Source organism: Saccharomyces cerevisiae, chromosome XIV (genome assembly GCF_000146045.2).
Source record: "Saccharomyces cerevisiae S288C chromosome XIV, complete sequence".
NCBI classification, from domain to species: Eukaryota; Fungi; Ascomycota; class Saccharomycetes; order Saccharomycetales; family Saccharomycetaceae; genus Saccharomyces; species Saccharomyces cerevisiae.
In genome coordinates, this window is record NC_001146.8 from 743,925 (window position 1) to 763,460 (window position 19,536).

Sequence of the window (19,536 nt, forward strand, 5' to 3'; positions counted from 1 at the left end):
GAATAATATATTGAGATTAAAGAAAAGGTTATGCGAATTGCCTAACGTCTTTAACTTTGAAGCGGCCAAACTCTAAAAAACCTTGGTTAAAATACAAGCTTTGGCGTCCATGCAAACTGATTACATCATTCAGTATAAAGTGCCATATAAAAGAGGCACACACTTTTCCACAACTGGTTTGAATATAATAGAAGAATAAATCAGAAGGAAACTTTAAATATTAGTAATATTTATTTATGGCCGCTAAAAGATTAGTCCGGATATATCACTATAGAAATGGTAAAGATAATACACTATCATTTCCAAATGTAAAATTTGTTGATAGAACGCCATAAAAAAGAGGCTGACTTTTTGTCGTCCAAGTTCTTCGAAAAAATATACGTCAATGGCACCCGATATATAGCTGGATTTGGACCAGTATATGTCTAAGGAAATCTAACACCTTTTTTTCCTGAGCCAAATAAGCGGTGGAATTGAAACAGCTACCAAAATCATACCAAATCCAACCGCAATTGAAAGCCCCAATCTTGTGCCATAAAGAGCTGCTAATACAATCGGTGCCACCAGTTTACCAATCCCAGAGATTGCTCCAATTGAAGGCATCAACTGGACCTTGAGTTTGGGGTCGATGTACATGGAAAAAAGGGCTGGAATGCTCGAAGCCAAAAAGTTGTACCCTAACAATGTAATCGACATCCCAGCTGAAAAAAATATACCAGAATTTGTGGGTGGCATTGATTTATGCTTCAAGGCTTCGGATGCTCCAATCATAAAAGCTTGTCCCAGCAATGAAACAAACAATGCAAAGATGGACAGAAAAACTTGACCGCTGTACAGCGAATCTTTTTTCTTTACCTCAACGGTCTCACTTCCAGTTGTATCTGACTCTTCTAATCCGCCATCTTTGGCTCTGCCGCAGGAGCACCCGACGTTTATTAACTTTGGAGCGAAATAGCTTCCAGTCACACCAAGTATAGATGCGACCATAAACGCTATGCCTTGAAACTTGGTGTCCCAGTTAACGTGGAGCGTCAGGAATAGTGGCATAAAATAAACTACTTCGCTCATAATAAATGACGATAGGAACATGCTCCATAGTAAAATCAAGCAGGAGATGAGTTTTTTTCTTTCGACTCTAAAAAATTGTTTCAGAGCACTGAAAAGGCTATTTTCCGAATTTGTAACTTTAACCTCAGGATTTTCCAGAACGACAACTAATAAAAGGCATACTGCAAGAATTATGAAACTGGAGGCAAATGTCGGTGCATTGTAAGAGGCAATGCGATACCCTTTAATTTTAAAATCGCAATATCCAAAAAATATGACAATTAATTGTGCCAACGCCATGAAGATACCAGCCGCTGCTCGATAAATTGATAGAAGCTTGAAAACGATACCCCTATCTTGTGCAATTGACATGATGTAACTGAACACTATAGCACCAGAAGCAGATGCTGCACCACATATAATACGCCCACCGAGAAGGGTGTTTAGCGACACTGCACCGCCGCATGAATACAAAAAATTACCCACAAAGGATAAAAAGTAAAGCCCCACTATTACCCATTTAATGGACCCAAGAAAAGCAGCAATATCCCCAATAATGAATGAAACAAAAACTTGAACTGCTGCAGAAATGGCTTGAATTCTGAACAAGAATTTGTCCGGATTGGTTTCTCCGTTCTCTAAATTGTTAGCATACTAGTTCATTGAAATTATCTTAGATTTACATTAACACTTACTTCTTTGATGTAGTCAACCACACTTGAGAGATATACACAGGAGTCGAAACTGAATTGGACAGCTATCAAAATTACAGCCAAGTATTTCAAAAACATGTGTTTCTTGACACCTAAGATTTTTTTCATTTTAATTTATTGTACCACCGTCGAGTGAAATGGATGGATTTGTAATGCAATTGAGATACAATTAAGAAGAACGAAAGAGTACTTGACAACTAGAAAGTAATGTTAACTGATCTTTTATATGATGATTATTTATTGACGGCGATTCTTTTCCAGATTAGGAAATTTTGTTCCGCTTAGAATGGGATAGGCTTGTTTGGGCGCTATACTTCTGTATCAAAATAGTAAAATCAACTTATTTTAGTAATAGAAGAGAACAGTAGGCGTTTGGTAATTCTAATTACCTAGACTGTCCCCCATTTCCAGACAGCTGTCCCATATTTTTTTGAGATTCCGACGTCGAAGCGAAAGACTAGAAGAATAAGTAAAGTGGTCCTTTGTAAGCATAAAGACAAAGGCATGTGAGAAAAGTAAGTGTCTTCGCGATTCGCCGTTGTAAATATGTATCAGCTTTTTTTACTGCCTTTTCCTGGCGGATCACAGTAATGTATTTTTTTTTTTATATAATTCGAGCTCTACACTCAAGCATACATATATAGAATAGCTCAGTTTTAATGGGCTTTCTCGAGAACTATTCACCCAGAAGGATATCCTGAGCCTTATATTTAGATGTAACTTAGTAAAGTGAGAGTATTATGAATAACTTTTGAAGCTAACAAAATATCAGAAATTAAACTTCATTCAAGAATGTATTTATCTAGAAACTGGTCTTTGGCAAATGGCTCCGATGGCACACATGCAATGTTCTTGGTAAAAACTAATTTATTATTAGGCCAGTACAGAATAAAAGTTGTCATAAGAAAACTTCATTACATTTTATCTCCTCTGGCAAGTATCCAAATTCGAAAACCTCAGAAACCAGCGTTCCACCTAAAGTTTGTTTGCCCGTATGTTAAAACAGTAGCTGCCAAGTCACTTGAGTTTGAAGAATAATCTGATGCTTTTTACATAGAGGTCTATTAGGCTCTTTACTTTGTAAGCATCTCGACTTAAAAAAAAAATCTATTGTTTTTACGGGCATCGCTGAAAAACTGTGTCTGTTCTCTTTGATGCTGTCATCTAAGATTCAATTAAAGTCGACCATCAAGTTCCCTTAATAATATCCCTTGTGAGAGCTTAATCTAAAACTACAAAAGCGTTCGCAACAAGCAGTATGGACAGATCTAAGGACGCTAGAAAGAGATCTATTAGTTTGGCCTGTACTGTGTGTAGGAAACGAAAGTTGAAGTGCGATGGGAACAAGCCATGTGGAAGATGTATAAGGCTAAATACACCAAAAGAATGCATTTATAATATTGATAAAAGGAAAGACAAGAGAAAAATCAAAAACGGGTCGAAGGTTTTTTTATTCAAGAATAATACTATCGATAACGGGAATAACTCTATACTAGAGAACAAAGGACTAAATGAAGACCTTTCTTCTCATATATATGAGAAAGAAGCGCCAAAATTCGATTCAGATATTGATATATCAAGATTTGGCACAAATGATGCTGTGATTTTTAATAATGACGGGTGGGACACTTCTCTTCCGATCGATTTTGATTTCGATGAGTTTAACACTGAGACAACAGATTTCGATGACTTTTTAAAACTATTAGGCGATAATTCACCTTCAAAGGAACAAAAAAGTCTTTCCTATTCACCTACTGCTACAGGCTTAAGCGGTGTGGTTAAAGAAACTGAGAGCGAAGATAACGCTCCTACGAGGTCTCGGCTAATCGATGTCTTGTTTGAGAACAAGCTTCACTCCGTACCAGGAATATCAAAATGGCATCTATATGAGCTGGAATCCCAATACCCAAATTTGGAATGTACAGAAGGAAATAGTGATGAAAAGTTTTTACTTTCAACTGTATTGTGCCTGGGGTCGTTGACCATACGAAAAAGGGAACTATTGAATCATTCGAACATAGACAATCGTCCACTTTTGCCGGAGAATAGTATTTCAAAACTGACCACTGATGCTTTTAAGTACTATAATGCTGCGAAAACGCTTGTTCCCGACTTGTTATCTCATCCCACAATCGATGGATTTTGCGGCCTCGTTCTAATGGCAAATTTCATGACGATGATGATATCCTTAGAGCACCAATTATATTTGAGTATAAATGCTTTACAACTTGCTGTGGCTTTAAACTTGAACAACAATACAAAATGCAAGGAATTACTTGAGTCGAACAGCGACGGAATTGGTGTGATCTTGCTTTTTTGGAACATTTGGTGTTCTTCTTGCATGTTGGCAACAATTCATGGAAAAAATCCTTTTATCACTTTGGAACAAATTACAACACCTCTGCCGTGTGAAATATCCCCCCGCAATAAAACTAATAAACTTTTGATAGATTTCATGCAAATCAGAATCAAGCTAGCCACTCTACAAAGTAAGATTTTTCAACGGCTATATACTTCCAGCACCGCAAACGAGGTACCATTCGTAAACTTAGAAAGAGAATTTGAGGAGGTTTCACTCCAGATTACCAGGTTAAAAGGCTTTCCGATATTCGAAGAACATCTTTTTTACAGGAGCAGAGTCTTAATGTTAGAGCTATCATGTTTAAGAGCTCAAGCTTCTTTTCTATTATATCGTCCGTATCTGATCACTGGAGAATCCTTACAAGCAGTAACCATGGCAAAATCAATAATTCACGAAATATGGAGTCAATACACTAAACAGTTTCCCGATAACGAAAAGGAAAGGCATGAACGTTTGGATTGGAATTTTTGTTATCCTTTAAGAACAGCGTCACTGACATTATGTATTTCATGTATTATACTCCTAAGGTATAAGCAGGTGGTGCAGTTCCTTAAAGGTACTGAACTATTTGAATACATTCTAGCATTGGAAATATTGCAAGATTTAGTTCAGGTACTTCCTATTGAACAAAACCTTATTGATATAATCAAATATCCGATCAGTCCAGTACAGCTGAGTGGTGATAGCTTTGTCGAATTTTGGGGTCGCATACTTTACTAAACCGTTTCCTAGCTGATTTTTTGACACTTTATTCAGAAATGACCTTTTGAGATACAAGTTTACTAGGGGAAAGATCCATATGACATGGTAGTAGGTTTACCCTTCAAAACAACATAGATCGTAAAAAAGGTGGCTGAAGAACTTACTAAAAATGTTATATGCTTAGATTAATATATTGTCACCGGGCTACCAGTACAAACCCTTGATAATGCGACCAGACATCTGTTTTGACTTATTTATGAGCAATAATGGGTAACAAAAGAACGCTCTGAGGCAACTCTATGTGAGTCGAAACATATGTGTTTTTGGCAATTAAACAAAATACGAGAGATTCTTCTCAGAAAACATTGTCACAAGAACTTAGTATCTTTAATTTTCTGCAAACATACTGATGATTTCTTCGGCAATAGCAACTACGTGAGTTTCAAGCGCAAAATGGCCAGTATCATAGTAAACAACCTTTAAATTATCAACGTCTTTCCGATAAGCTTCAGCCCCGGCAACGCTAAAAATAGTATCATTCGCACCCCATGCAACTAGCACAGGAATCTTTGAATCTCTCAAGAACTTTTGAAAGGCTGGGTACAACTTTATATTATTCTGATAATCGAAAAATAATCTCAATTGAATATCGGTCTGGCCGGTACGCTGAATTAGCGCAATATCAAGCGTATAAGCGGCGGGATCAACAGATTCGATAGCTGGTACTCCATCATGGTACTGGCATATGACATTAGCTGGATCTTCAAGGTACGGGATAAGGGATTTAACAAATACCGGATCACTTTGATATGACTTCCAATATTCCTTCAACGGACCCCAAAAGCGGTCATCGAGACCCTCTTCGTAAGCATTACCGTTTTGAGTAACAATGCCAGTAATTCTGGAGGGAAACTTCAAGGCTAACCGAAAACCTACCGGAGATCCATAATCAAATATATACATGGCAAATTTTTCAATACTCAAAGTATCTAACAAATATCCTATACTTTCACAAAGGGAATCAAAGCTGAACTTGTAGTTTTCTGGCGTTTCCGTAAATCCGAACCCAGGAAGATCCGGAGCAATGATGTGAAACTGTCCAGCTAGTAAGGGAATGAGGTTCCTGAACATGTTGGAAGATGTAGGGAACCCATGTAGCAATAAAATTGTGGGGTTACCTGCTGCACCGGCCTCACGGTACCAAACCTTTACACCGTCTTGAACTTGAATCTTGTGAAATCTTGCAATGATATTTGACATTTTTGTCCTTCGTCCAATTCTGACAGTGAAAGAAAAGTGGTCAAGTTCAGTTAATTTGATCGTGCTTATATATGTTCTTTTTGGCTCCTATCACTTTTGGCTCCTATCACTTTTGAAATTTCTGTCACGATTATGTGCGGCGCAGTCCCTAGGCAAGTTACAGACGAATGGCATGCAGCGCCGTCTGTGGAAAAGATGAATACTGAATTATCATACCTTTAAATGACTATGTTAATAACAAAGGTGAATGGAGATTTAGAAAATGCACAATATTGAGAAAATGCATATGCGTACTTTTTGTTAGCAAACATACGATTATTTAGTCTATTAAAAAAATCTATTTACTCGTCCTCGTTGCGCACAGCAGTTGAATCAGGCTTGTGAATAGCACTACGTGCTGGCAATGCGTCTGGAATATTGCTAGTGGCAGGCTGGTCTATCTGTGACGTGTGCTCTTGTTCGGGTCTGTAAGCATCTTCTTGTTCAATTTCAAAATTACTGTCTTGACTTGTGAAACTGGATAAATCGTTAGCATCTTCATGCAAGCCATCTGATTCATCTGAAAACTGACCCTGAAGCAGCGAAGAGTAAGTAGGACCTTTTCTGTTGCCAAACCTTGCCCTTAATTTTGAAGAAAAGCGTGCTACACCTGCCTTCGTGCGTTGAAATGCAGACTTGGTAATTAAAGAAATGCATAATCCTAGTCTTACAATGATGTTGACAACTCTATCGGTCCTATTGTTTTCTATCAGCCCATCGTCTCCTAATCTTATTTCTTCAAATCTTGAAAATCCCCCATTTCTCCTGATACCTCTATCGTATACAAACCATGCGGCAAAGAAAATAACGAGAAGAATTGTAACAAAAACCAGCGCATAAGCGCCGGTGTTTATAGAATATTTTTCCCTGAATGCCTTTTCTTTTCCCGGACAAGGATGTGGTGCTAAATGTGCATCCAATTTCAGCCCACCTTTACAGGTTGATAAGGGAATTTTTCGATAGCCAGAGGAATCATAGTATTCAATTAAGTCGGGTTCCTTTTTGCAGATATCGGCACCATTCGCCGAACTTAAGCCTTTGACTAATTTACAAGTACCATCACTGGCTTTATAAAAATTATAGTCACATTCGAAATCTTGCCTCGTACATGAACAGTTTTTGACGTTCCTCGAAAATTCAGAAAGTGGAATATTCCCAATAAAACATTTTTCATCGGTTTTACGTAAAAACTCGGTTTGATGACCAAATAGACAACCAGTTCTGGAACCCAGAGGAGAGTACTTAAAATCTGCCCTTTTTTTACCCGTAATATCAAACTCACATTGCCTCTCGAAGATGTTTCTAAAATCAATTGTATACGTTCTGAATGAACCACTACCCATGTTTTTTGCTTCTCCAAATAGCAAAAACCTCAAAGCAGAATCTCTGGGAACGGTGATTATATCCTTTACGAGGACTTTGTCGCCACAGAATTTATAATCTTTCCATGTTTTACCAAAATCGGTGGAGTAAGAAATAGAATCAGTTTCTGCGTTTTCGGGGACCAAAACCAAGACTCCACCATGATCACCGTACTCCCATTGATGGGGGCCTTTTTTAACCTCAGTCCACGTCTCTCCTCCATCAGTGGTTAAAAAAGTGGAACACTCCTCATATGGTAGAAGCTTATCGCCAACATTTCCGACACCAAACATCATTCCTAACGCGGAACCGGAGGAATATGTATCCCTGATATCCTTACGTTCAGTGTAACCATGCAAATGTAGAGAACATTTATCTAATGATACAGAATCACAGGGAAACTTTTTCCCTTCCGAATCCTTCTTTGGAGGCTTCAAAAAGTTCCAATCTGAACCGTCATTAAAGGTGATTTTCGTCTTCAATTGTTCGTCTTCCTTGTTCTCTCCAACCTTTTCCCTATTCGAAACGATGTTGGTAATAATAATACCTTCAAGACCTTGAACTTTTTCAAAGTCGACATAACCGAATGTGTTTCTATTAACGGCATGCTCTAAAGTGACAAAAGAAGTACCATTCGAGTTGGATTTCAAAAGGTTTCCAAAATCGTGTCCTGATTCTAAGTTTGTTGCTAAATGTAAAAATATCGATCCTTTCTCAGATCCTAAAATAGTGAATGCCTCTTGCTTACTAACATCTTGACCATACGGGAATTTTGCCTCGGCAAACTCAGTACCATCAATAGTTACATATGCCCTCAACTCATTGTCTTCATGAGGTACGGCAACAATAATATAGCCACCAGTGGACAAGTAGCCGATAATGTTTTCAAAGATAATTTTATTATCACCTTGGAAAAAATCTATCGAAGAAACCAAGCTTCTTGTTTCTGAAGACTTCTTTTTTACTTGGCACATAACCATCTCCTCATTTGACGGATATTCAAAGAGTGTGCCTGCAAACTCACAATGAATTGCATTATCAAGCATTTCTGTAAAAGTTTCACCTCCATCTTTGGTGAGGTATGCTACTGCATGACATTCTGGACTTAAGATTGATTCACAATTCTTGCCACCATAGTAAATAAAAGTATCCTGTGCTTTAGCACTAAAATCTAGTGGCATACCTAATTGCCTGGCTTCAGGTAATTTAGCTATCATAAAAGAGTGTCCTCTATCGTGTGTTGAGAATATGTTACCTTTAGAGCCAAACAAATATGCTGAAGAATTGAAATATGGGTTAAACACAACTTCAACAATTTTTTCGCCGTTAGTGTCAAACCTTTTTATTGTTTGTCCACCATCGTGGGATATATAGGCGTCTCCTATCGAATTCAGCATGACCAAAGATTCGTCGGCAACTGTATCGAAGTATTGGTAAAATTTAATTTCGAAGTCAAATTTGTTTTCAGTGGTCACTATTTCCCTGTCACTCGAACCCTCCTCTGGAATTTCGTCACACGGAATATCAACGGGTTCAATTTTCATGGGTGTTTTACATTCATCACCTTTGATTAATTGTAATGGCTCTACTAACACAGATTTATCCTTCGATTTGTCACATATGTTGGAAAAGGCAATCAGATTATAATCTGGTATACACAGGCCGTTTGCGTCCCTAACAAATTCAAACGAACATTCGTAGTCGGATTCACCACAACTATTACAAGGCGTTTCATCTAAACTCAAATCTTTGAATGCTTTTTTTACCAAACACTGGGCGTCTTGTTTCCTCCTTCTATACTTGTATTTGGCGCCATTAACACATTTCCCATCCGCCAAATCCCAATCTTCAAAATCTTCCTCCTCACACGTTCTAGAGTCGAATGCTGCTGAAAAATCAATTATATACTCGACACCTTTTAAAGAAGTTATACTGTTGGTTTCGGAATCGGTAGTGGCAAACGTTCCTTTAAAAATAAATTTTGAGCCAGATCCATCTGGTGTTGGATTTATCAATTTGTAGGGATGGACAGAACTTATGGCATTGGTCAGCTCATATTCATTCCATGTTCTACCTTGGTCCAAAGAATAATAAAATTCAGATTGAAAATCGCCATCTTCCTCTGGATCATATGGGATATACACAATAATATTTCCCAGGTCACCAGTAGCATATAACCCAGAAGAATTATGAACAAATCTCCACGTTAAACCGCCATCTCTAGAGATGAAAGTTTTTTGGTCTTCCCAATCGAATTCACTACCGTCGCCAACGGAACCTGTCATTAACATAATTCCGGCAGTAGGATTTGAGATTTAGATACTATAAAAAGGGTTCTGGAGCGAACATCTTTCAGGCCTAGTGATATCACAAGGGAATGAATCTGCATTTTCCTCGTCAACCACTTTCAAATTTGACCATGTGAGGCCGTTATCAACAGATATTTTAGTTTCATATCTGGCTATCTTTTTATTATATTTTCCTTTGTTATGAGAGTAGTCAAAGGAAGGATGAAACGAGCCAATTATTGTTCCTTCTAAGAAATGAGGAGAAGCAATATCAATATAACCAAAGTGAGGATTTATTGTCCATTCAACAGGTAAAAATTTCAACCCTTGAGAATCTGATATTAAAATTTCTGAGGGAGCTGGTTGGTCGTTTTTTTCATCTGTGAATATCGTAGATATAGGAATGATTATTCTTCCAATAGAATCTTCATAAATTCCATACATATGGACGTGCCGTACTTGAGCAGGTAGACGTGCCTTTTGAAAAGTAGACGCATCATTGGATATCCAGATGTCCATGGGTGACATTTCATTGTATCTATCATCTTGTGTCGAAACGATTATATGTGATTTTAATATCTTGTATTGATAAATAATTTTATCATTAAACTCATCAAATTTTTTGAAAGTTTTACCTCCATCAGTACTTAAGGCTAATTGTGTATATGCGGCACTTAAGTGACGATCGCTATCGTAACCATGGTTCGAGAACAAACATAGTATCGAAGCGTCGTTACCCTCAATATCAGAATCCTTGCTAGATTTGACAAAGTTGCAGCTTGAACTTGTTATATGGTCATCTTCTTTCTTTTTCAAGGAAGGTTCGATATTGTAAAAGGATTCCCCATCGTTGGTAAAGTAAGTTTCATTTTGTATTTGGATATAACCATTGTCGTTTATAAAGCAAGGGCAATCTGCAATAAGGTACTTTTTATCTGTCGGATGGGTAGCTATAGAGCAAGAAGTACCCAAACGACAGTTTTCAGAGACGGGTATAGTCAGAGCCCTCCATGATTTTCCACGATCATCGGTGACGTAAAATTTGGGTGATAAATGTATCGAAACAAAAGCCCTGTCCTGTCCATGCAAAGGATCAACAATTAATTCGAGAATATGCCCTTCAATTTCTTTGACCGCTTCCCAATTTTCTCCAGAATCGGAACTTATCCACACGACTTGATTATCTAATCTGATTAAACTGTTGGAATCGTCAAAGCTCTCTAGACTAAATGAATATTCTGAAAGAGTCTCCGTTACTTTGGGGACGAATTCCTCTGCATTGAGTAACGGAATAAAGAGACATGTCCAAATCGTGCATATGACTTGGAGTAATATCATAATTGAGGATCTCTTACCTTTTCTTAGTTCAAAGCTTTTTTTCAAAGCTCGGAACTTTATGCTACGATTCAATGACTAAAAAAAAGGTAGCGGATAATCTTTTGGTTGCAAATTGGCGGCATTTAAATATATTTTGGGTTGCAAATATTCTAAAAATATTCTCATAATATTCTAAAAATATCTAGCCTAGGTAATTGCAATTATTTTGAGTCTGGTTATTTTGAGTTGACCATGTTCACTTCCTTTTCAGTCATCAAGACAACGTGTTTACCATCTAATGGGGAATCAAACAGATAAAACTAGAAACTGAGCAAAAATACTTTGATTTGCTAATGTCGCCAGTAGTACGATAATACTATAAAGATATGCTGTTGAAGCTGATATTTAAAGAATGAGAATCTCTAAGGGATCATAGTCTAGAATGGTATTCTGCAAAACAAATTTTAAATGGTGAAAACTTTTCCTCACTATGTCCAATTGATGCTTCTTAGGATGACGTTAGAATTTTATTTTAGTGCAGGCATTACCTTGCTAAGTTCATTCATTAAAGTACTAATATACCTCTTACTGGCATGCATTTACCTAAGTGGTCTCCGTTAGCCGTGGTCTTTTCGAACGCAACAACTTTCAAGTTAAGTAAAAATGATTTATTCTATAAAATATGTATGTAGTGGGAAAGACTCGACAGACCTGCTTGCCAAGTTCTCTTTCTAAGCAATTGAGTTGGCCAGTCCCCCTGAAAATGCTAATGCCCATGTGCGACTCATTCCGTTATCCAAATATGTGGATGAATCAAAAGTTGAATCACTGAAAAATGCATACGAATCTACTGGGTCGAAGAGTGCTTGATTCAGCTTCAATATGCCTGTCCAGCCGCTTTCTATCGATTCAATAATTGGCTCGATTTTAGTCTGCCATTCTTCTTCGACGAAAGTCTCAGAACGAATATTAGAAGAAACTGGTGTGATAGGTAGCATATGAATACCGTGGATATATTCTGTGTTTGTTCCAAAATAAGTAGTATAATCGATAATATTATCGAATAAAATACCACTCACTTTATTTCCTATGATTTCTTCAGGCTCAACTGTGTTGTCATTTTGATAATAGAAATAGTCGTTCATTGCATCCTTCATTATACTAATCATCAAGTCACCCCTCAATTCCATTGACTGGTCACCGATAGTGGCCCCCCATAACTTCATAGCATAGGCAAAATTGTAATCTTCACTACTACTTTCTTCGTTCTTACCGTTACCGTTTTCATAAAGTCCAGCTGCCCATGAATGACCGTTGAACCAATCAAACATTCTCGATTGTGCAAAGTATTCATCTTTTTCAGATGGATTTGCGACATCTCTTACCAATGAATTGACCCAATCTTTATTGTCGGCAGCCCAAGTACCATTCAGTTTAGAGTCAACATAGCCGATGACAGCAGCTGCATGAATAATGTAACCATAATGGAAATGATGGTCATTGTAATAAGTGTTACCAAAATCGTATTGCGTGCTGGTGGAACCCCAATCTCCTGAACTGACCAAACCGTTGAACTTTGTGTCGTAAATTAGTGGATACGTCTGTTCATTTTGTAGCAGAATATCAAAGGCCGATTTGATGTTTTCCAAAGTACTCTTAGTACTGGCTTCATCTTGGATGATTTCGGAGACCGTTAATAGAATGTAAGAATACTTATCGATAACTTTACCCAAATAATATGTGTTTAACCCGCTTATACTTTCGGAAATACTAACCTGTAATTCGGAATTGGCAACTTCAGCTAATAATTGCAATTGTTCTTTAGAATACTCTAAAAGGTTTGAGCCAAGTTGAGAAGACCATGGTAACCAAGATATTTGTCTGTTTAGAGATGTGGAAAATTGTAGGCTCGTTGTTAGATAACCGTTCATTACACCCTTAGTTGTAGAAGCGAGTTGAATGCCGGTATAGTAGTCTTGCATTATATCACTAAATGAAGATTCATGATGGGGCAAGGCAAAAATCATTGTGCTACCTGATGCCGACTCACCTTGGGTGGTATAAGAAAATTCATAGGTAGCTGTAGAACCGTCAGAGACACCCTGCAGCTTGAAATTAGTAACGTACATACCTGCGGCTTGATCATAAAAGACCTCGTAATCAGTTTCAGAAGGTGCGACGGCCAATTGAATGATAAGACCATCAACACTAGCGCTTGCTTTAATTTCATATTCTGAGCTCACCTCCAATGAAAAGTCCGTTGAGGTTAAATCGTCTGGTCCTATCACGTAACATAACCAAGTGACTCCATTCAAAAGGGTGATACGATATTTGAGAATACCCTGAGCTAAATTGCTTGATGATTCAGAAACAATGGTATTGAATCCGACGCTGGAACCAATCTTGGCATTTAAAGATCCATGATATATACCAGTTGCAAATCCCATACCTTGAACCAAAGGTATTTCCAGGTAGTTCGAAGAATCATTGGATTCTGATAGCACTACCCTTGTTGAAGACAAGGTCATTTCATCAACTTGCATAGTCATACTTGAATCAAAATTCGAAGCTGAGAAAACAACATGAGCAATTCCCAAAGGATTGACCAAATATTCTGCATTACCGGAACTGTCATAACCACCGTAGCTATATTGATCTACTGTTGTATGTTGAACAGCAAAACCATATGAACTCGAGGTGTACTTCCACAATGAATAAGGATACACAAAGGCAGGTGATTCCTGACTACCAACAATCAAATTTGTATAAAACTTGTTTGTTTGAATGGGACCATCGTTTGACACCCCATCAGCCAATGACATAGGATTTGGTGATCTGTCAAAAACAGTTGGTGGTTCATCTGTCGAAACAGCATTGAAAAGATTGACAATGGTCGTTGTTGAAGAGTTCTCCGTTGTGGTAGCGGTGCTACTGGTCGAGGTTGACAGAGAAGAGGAGGAAGTTTTTGTTTGTCTCGAAGATGAGGACGAAGAGATGGTAGCTTGCATTGAAGAAGATACATAAATGGTATCTAATGTCGAAGAAACCGGAGAGGAAGAAGAATCTACTGTTGAAAATAGTGATGACAAAAGAATGTTTCCTGTTGAACTCGATGGATAAACTGGACTAACAGTCGATGATAGTGATGGTGATGGTGAAGAACCGTTTTCTGTAATGTTTGAAGGGTAAATTGGACTAGTTGTCGAATATAGTGATACAGATGGAGAAAGAGTGATTTGTGTCCTATTAGATGGGTAAGCAGGGCTTGCTGTTGTAGATGCGAGCGTCTGGACTAAATCCTGGGTTGAGTTGGATGGATAGAACAAAGTCGAGGAAGCAGGAGTTGAAGCAATGAAGGAATCTTCGCCGGTAGCTGTAGCTGCATTTGTCCTTACTGAAATAGTATATATCGTTTTATTCGAGGTCAATGAAGAAGGAATAATTTTTGTTTCTTGGGAAGAATAGGAAGGCATTTGAGTTACCAGTGGATCGATTGTACCTTTTGAAACAGAAGTCAATAAAGTTCCATTTAATTGTGTCCCCGAAATAGATAAAGATGAAGAAAATAAAGTCGAAGTCGAAGTCGAAGCAGTTTGAGATAATAATGTGGTGACTTTACGCATTGTTGATGCACTTGGCATGACTGAGGCGACGCCGGAAACCGAACTCAAATTGTGTACTGAACTTTTGCTTTTCGAATTATCATTTGCGTAAATATTTGAAACAGTGACAGGATCATTATTGGTTTGTGCGCTTATTTTTTGAGATACTTGGCTTGCGTAGTTTGATAACGACAATGACAGTTGAACTGCTGTTCTTGTATTAGAATCACTGTCTTGTGAATTAATTGGAGATGCGCTCACTCTATTTTTTGGCGAAACTGAGAGAGGGCTATGAGAAGCTGCAGATACTCTTGTTACAACCACCGATTGTGCAACATAAGGCTCACCTACTGTCAAAGTAGCGTAAGATAAAGTTTCAATTAAATCAGTTTCCAATATTTCGTCTGCATTATTCGATATGAAACTTATATATGAACATTCGACGAAACTTAATAGAAAAAGAAGTGTCAGATATAATTGCATACTAGCTGTTTTTTTGTTTTCTTTTCTGTATGCAGACCGTTACTATGGTTATCTACTTGTTGAAACAAGCACAAGAAACATACTTGATATTCATTTTTGAAACAAATTGCACCAAGTATTTATATGTAGTCCTTTACCCTCGCTTGTAGTCTTCGTATGGTGTATATGCTTTGCTACTCTTTTCATACCCAGCTCTTATTTTTAACTTTTTGGGTTCAGCTTTATGATTAACTAGTTTTTCCTTGGTAACCAAATTGGGAGATTTCGTGCCTTTTCTGCTGGCTTTCATAACAAAATATAGCCGAAAAGAGCTTAGCGCAGCTGAACTCGGTAACAAGGTTCAGGTAAAAAGGGGAGAAAAAAAGAAAAGAAAGCCAGATCTTTCAAAAATATGCCAGCAAATACCAAATTGGTCATAAAATAGCTAGCACTCCGCTATCGAGCAAGTTCTCTTGGCAAGCAGGCTTATTCTATTCTTTTGCTGAAGGAAAGGCCAGTTCTATGCTTATAACCTTAAGTAGGAAACATATGCGCAGCTTACAGCGCATAAAATTGATGGCAACCCATTTAGTGGTACTATTCCTGCGTTATTACTAGTATGGTCGCTTTAAAGAGTGGTAAGATTTCACATTTTCAAATCTAAAAAGCAAAGTTTATCACTTGAAATGTACCTCTCTGTGGGCTTTCACTACCTTGTACATTTTCTTAGCAGTTCCGTACATTTTTTTAAACAATGAAAATTCAAAGTTCTATGTATAGAGATTATTTAGGTTTTTAGTACTTAAAGTATTTTGAGAATACCTTGGCAAACGCAGAACAATCGTAAAAGAGATTGCTACTGCGCACTGTTTCCTTGCTTTATCACTTTCAGTTCTGCAAGAACTAAGGTGTTTATCAGTAATGATACTGTAATATCAATAGCGATAAAAACTTCGTCAGTGAAACCATTCTTTTTAACAGCCATCTATCAAATAAAAGAGTTTTTAACTTGAACTGGGATATCAATTTCAGCAGATCCAACACCTTTATCAAAATGAAGTTTTACGCGGAGGAAATATGACCTCGAGCATAAACAACTTTCAAAACTTGGCACTATGGTAGCTTTAAAATCATCATTATATTTTATATTCAATAACAGTGTTCTCTTATACTCAGTTGAACTGACCTGATTCCATTCATTTGATTTCCGATGTGAAAGTACCGAATGGTGATAGTTTGATGGGGAGGTTTTTTTATTCCTAGAAGTTCGAGGAATTATGCTGGATATAGGAGAAGAAGCAACAGGCACACTTTTCTCTCCAACCAACTTCGTTTTCAACGCATTTTTCATGACAACAACATTGGCTTCCATATTGGCTAAAACCTGTACGTCCTTAATTATACTCGAAGGCATTAAATCAGAAAAATCGAGCGATCTATTACGCAGGCTAGCTCTTGCGTCATCGGCAAGAAGTAAGTTTATTTTTGTTTGATTTTTAGTGAACTCATCGCGATATGCTTCAATGTTTTCCAAAATTTCCTTAAATATTTTCTTAATTTCATTGTATTTGTGCTTCTTTAAAAGTAAATCACTGTGGAACCTCACTGGTTTGCAATCTTTTGTGTTCGTTGTTAAGCAAATCAATTCCGTCTCCAGACTACTGATTTCCGGTGGGTCATGTGGAATACTATTAGCAGCTTGCATACATACTAGTTCAAGCCGTAAATTTTCTAGTTTTTCTCTCTCTTCAACGGACAATAGACCTCTTAAATTAGTCCAGTTCTTTTGATTCTGCCTGTTTCTCATTGAAAATACATTTTGTTTTTGAATTAGATTTGGACACCAATATGGCAAAGCATTACTAGGGGGCTTTATTTTTATTGTTATAAGCCCAATTTTCTCTGAGTTAGTCTTTGAAGTGGGATCATCTGGTTGAGATGAAGGAATATTACGCACACTTTTGAGAAACACATTTTTCAGACCTGTGTTGAAGAGAGATGCTATAGAGTAAGTAATTTCAGTTTGAATTTTATCTTCTTCAGACTAGTGTTTCTTTTTAAGTGTTCCGTTTTCAGTATTTCCAGCTACCGCGTTCCATTCATACTTACCTCTTAGGGGTGATAGTTGATCAGAGCGATTCGCCTCCTGTATGTCCTCCTTATGAATGGGAATCGCTCGCTCTATTTTAGAAAAGACTTTTTCGATCATTCCAAGCCTGTTTGCAATTTCAATATCGAAATCCTCTAAGTCTTTGAGGCACTTCTCCCTACTAATTGGATTGTTTTGAAAGCCAAATGGAACTATCCTTATGCTATACTTTTTTTCACTCATTAAACAAACACGCCCAGAAGCTACGTCTTTGCCTACTATCATAGCATTTATTGAGTAATTTATTAAGCTGCCACTAGAACTGTCGTTTAACCATAGTGAGGAACCTCTTTCTGACAAACGACCATAACCTAAACTCTCCGAAAATTTTAGAGTAGAAAGCTCTGGATGAGAACTCGATGGTCTATCAAACCCTAATGTAGGGGGCAAAAGAGAGTGAGAGAAGTGACCGTGCTTACAGGTTACGTCTAATAACTGGTTCGGAATTTTAAAAGTGAAAAATTTCTTACGTTTATCACCTGGATTTAGTATCCTGCTATTCGGTAATCCAAAGCTTGTTTTATCAATGGAGTCAAAAAATCCACAAAGGTCTTCCCCCGTGTTCACGTCTTCATGATTATATGACCAACTCGCTGCCATATCTACCATTCTCAAAATTCTTTCTGTCGTTTTTTGGATTCCAAAGGGTGACTGTGTTTTTGAACTTGTCGTACCTTCCAAAGTTAAATAAAACATATCGAATTTTATAGGTTTGGTTGATTTGTTTTCTACAGTGAAATAACCGTGAATTATATCCCCAGAGGTGTATTCCCTTAGCATGCTCTCGTGTTTAGGAAGCTGTCCAAATTTTGGAGCCGTCTTTGTGACGTACAATTCAGTCGCTATGGGGGTTTTAATCCTAGGCAATGCGTATATATTCTCAACTGGGATACCTTTAGTATCATCATAATTACGAATTTGAGACTCAGCAGGGCCGGAAGCAAACCGGCGGCCATCAACAGTCACTTCATGATTATCTGGGCCAACGATATCACCGGTAAGAATCCGCATATCATTCCCAGACTCACCTTCCGAAGGAATACTCTGATTTCGGGAAGCAACCTCATAAAAAGGTGGATTCTCCGGAAAGTATGTATCGAAACTAGATTGAGGTATATTGCTGAGCAAATTTTCATACATTTCGAATGACGGCAATAGTTCTGGAAGGACAAAGTCATCTTCCTGAACATTCGTTATGCTCGAGCAGTGATCTCCATTATTGCATGCGAAAGCGTCTTCTTCCTTTCCTTGGGATGTTCCACATCTCGGTTCCTCGAAGGAGGTTCCTCCAAAGAGTGTGGATGAAGATGAAGATATTCTTTGACAACCTTCAAATTTATTTTGTGGTTCTTTTGATTCTTGCATAAAGAAAAAACTTGATTATTCTTTAGTCTTCCAGACCAGCGAGGCTATTTAGTTCTATTAGATTGATATACCAAAGCGACTATGGAGCAAGTTTTACAATATCTGTATGATTGGCTGTAAATGCAAAACTAATTGTAGTAAACCAACAAGTGCTATGCTCTTTAATCAAGGGAAGCATTTAAGAAGTGATGTGATCATATTTTGTACAATTGGAATTGCTTCCCTTCTATAAGTGTGAATTATTGTTCATATCTTCCAAGGAAATCATTTAAATGGCATTGCTTATCTACTGAACATTTAGTAAGCAAAAGTGAAATTTCTAGGGGACTGTTCGCTAAAGCTGTGCGCGGTCTAAAGAAAGCGGTAAAGATAGATAGCATCTAGTCCAATGAGACGAGAAAATATATAGATGACTCATAGAAGATAAAGTAGTCCTAAAGAATAGTGGTGCATCTTCTTTAAGCCTCACTCATTCTCGCTTATTCTTTCGTATATTTGCACAATAGGTACGCTTGTCATTATGTAGATTCTCAATACTTGATTTAAGCAGACAATAACAATTTCCAAACGGAGACTTTTTTTTCCATGACATTCTAGAATTTGCACATTTTGGCACCTCTGAAAAGATTGCGGATGATAGCGTCGTTCGCGAATCCCATTGATTCTATGAAGCCGCATCCAGGGTCTAAATTATTGCGCACGTTTTTCGGTGTGGTACACACTTTAGTCAATTGTGTTGTAAAAATCGATTGTTGAAGATGCCACCTAATGTGGTCGCTTTCTCATGAAAATTGATGGCGAAGGTTTAACCTCCCAATTCTGTTGTTTGCAGACATTCATTAGACCAAGGTATTACTGACGGGCTATA

General features: G+C 37.6%; 8 protein-coding genes across 8 annotated transcripts; 1 reads left to right on the forward strand and 7 right to left on the reverse strand.

Annotated features, from left to right (window-relative positions):
* Positions 1–435: 435 nt before the first annotated feature.
* On the reverse strand, positions 436–1,419 carry PUL3 (Pul3p; the record flags this gene model as incomplete). Its single annotated transcript, NM_001183239.3, has 1 exon — positions 436–1,419. One exon carries the CDS (start codon positions 1,417–1,419, stop codon positions 436–438), a length of 984 nt encoding a protein of 327 aa, NP_014460.3.
* Positions 1,420–3,018: 1,599 nt separating this feature from the next.
* PUL4 (Pul4p) lies at positions 3,019–4,842 on the forward strand (the record flags this gene model as incomplete). Its single annotated transcript, NM_001183240.3, has 1 exon — positions 3,019–4,842. The coding sequence occupies one exon, from the start codon at positions 3,019–3,021 to the stop codon at positions 4,840–4,842; it is 1,824 nt and encodes a 607-aa protein (NP_014461.3).
* A 369-nt stretch (positions 4,843–5,211) lies between these two features.
* YNR064C (epoxide hydrolase) lies at positions 5,212–6,084 on the reverse strand (the record flags this gene model as incomplete). Its single annotated transcript, NM_001183241.1, has 1 exon — positions 5,212–6,084. One exon carries the CDS (start codon positions 6,082–6,084, stop codon positions 5,212–5,214), a length of 873 nt encoding a protein of 290 aa, NP_014462.1.
* A 341-nt stretch (positions 6,085–6,425) lies between these two features.
* YNR065C (uncharacterized protein) lies at positions 6,426–9,776 on the reverse strand (the record flags this gene model as incomplete). Its single annotated transcript, NM_001183242.1, has 1 exon — positions 6,426–9,776. The coding sequence occupies one exon, from the start codon at positions 9,774–9,776 to the stop codon at positions 6,426–6,428; it is 3,351 nt and encodes a 1,116-aa protein (NP_014463.1).
* Positions 9,777–9,800: 24 nt separating this feature from the next.
* Positions 9,801–11,111, reverse strand: YNR066C (uncharacterized protein; the record flags this gene model as incomplete). Its single annotated transcript, NM_001183243.3, has 1 exon — positions 9,801–11,111. One exon carries the CDS (start codon positions 11,109–11,111, stop codon positions 9,801–9,803), a length of 1,311 nt encoding a protein of 436 aa, NP_014464.3.
* A 710-nt stretch (positions 11,112–11,821) lies between these two features.
* On the reverse strand, positions 11,822–15,175 carry DSE4 (endo-1,3(4)-beta-glucanase; the record flags this gene model as incomplete). Its single annotated transcript, NM_001183244.1, has 1 exon — positions 11,822–15,175. One exon carries the CDS (start codon positions 15,173–15,175, stop codon positions 11,822–11,824), a length of 3,354 nt encoding a protein of 1,117 aa, NP_014465.1.
* Positions 15,176–16,142: 967 nt separating this feature from the next.
* Positions 16,143–16,961, reverse strand: YNR068C (uncharacterized protein; the record flags this gene model as incomplete). The annotated part of the gene is made up of 1 exon (NM_001183245.1): positions 16,143–16,961. One exon carries the CDS (start codon positions 16,959–16,961, stop codon positions 16,143–16,145), a length of 819 nt encoding a protein of 272 aa, NP_014466.1.
* Positions 16,962–17,198: 237 nt separating this feature from the next.
* Positions 17,199–18,668, reverse strand: BSC5 (Bsc5p; the record flags this gene model as incomplete). Its single annotated transcript, NM_001183246.3, has 1 exon — positions 17,199–18,668. The coding sequence occupies one exon, from the start codon at positions 18,666–18,668 to the stop codon at positions 17,199–17,201; it is 1,470 nt and encodes a 489-aa protein (NP_014467.3).
* Positions 18,669–19,536: the final 868 nt, after the last annotated feature.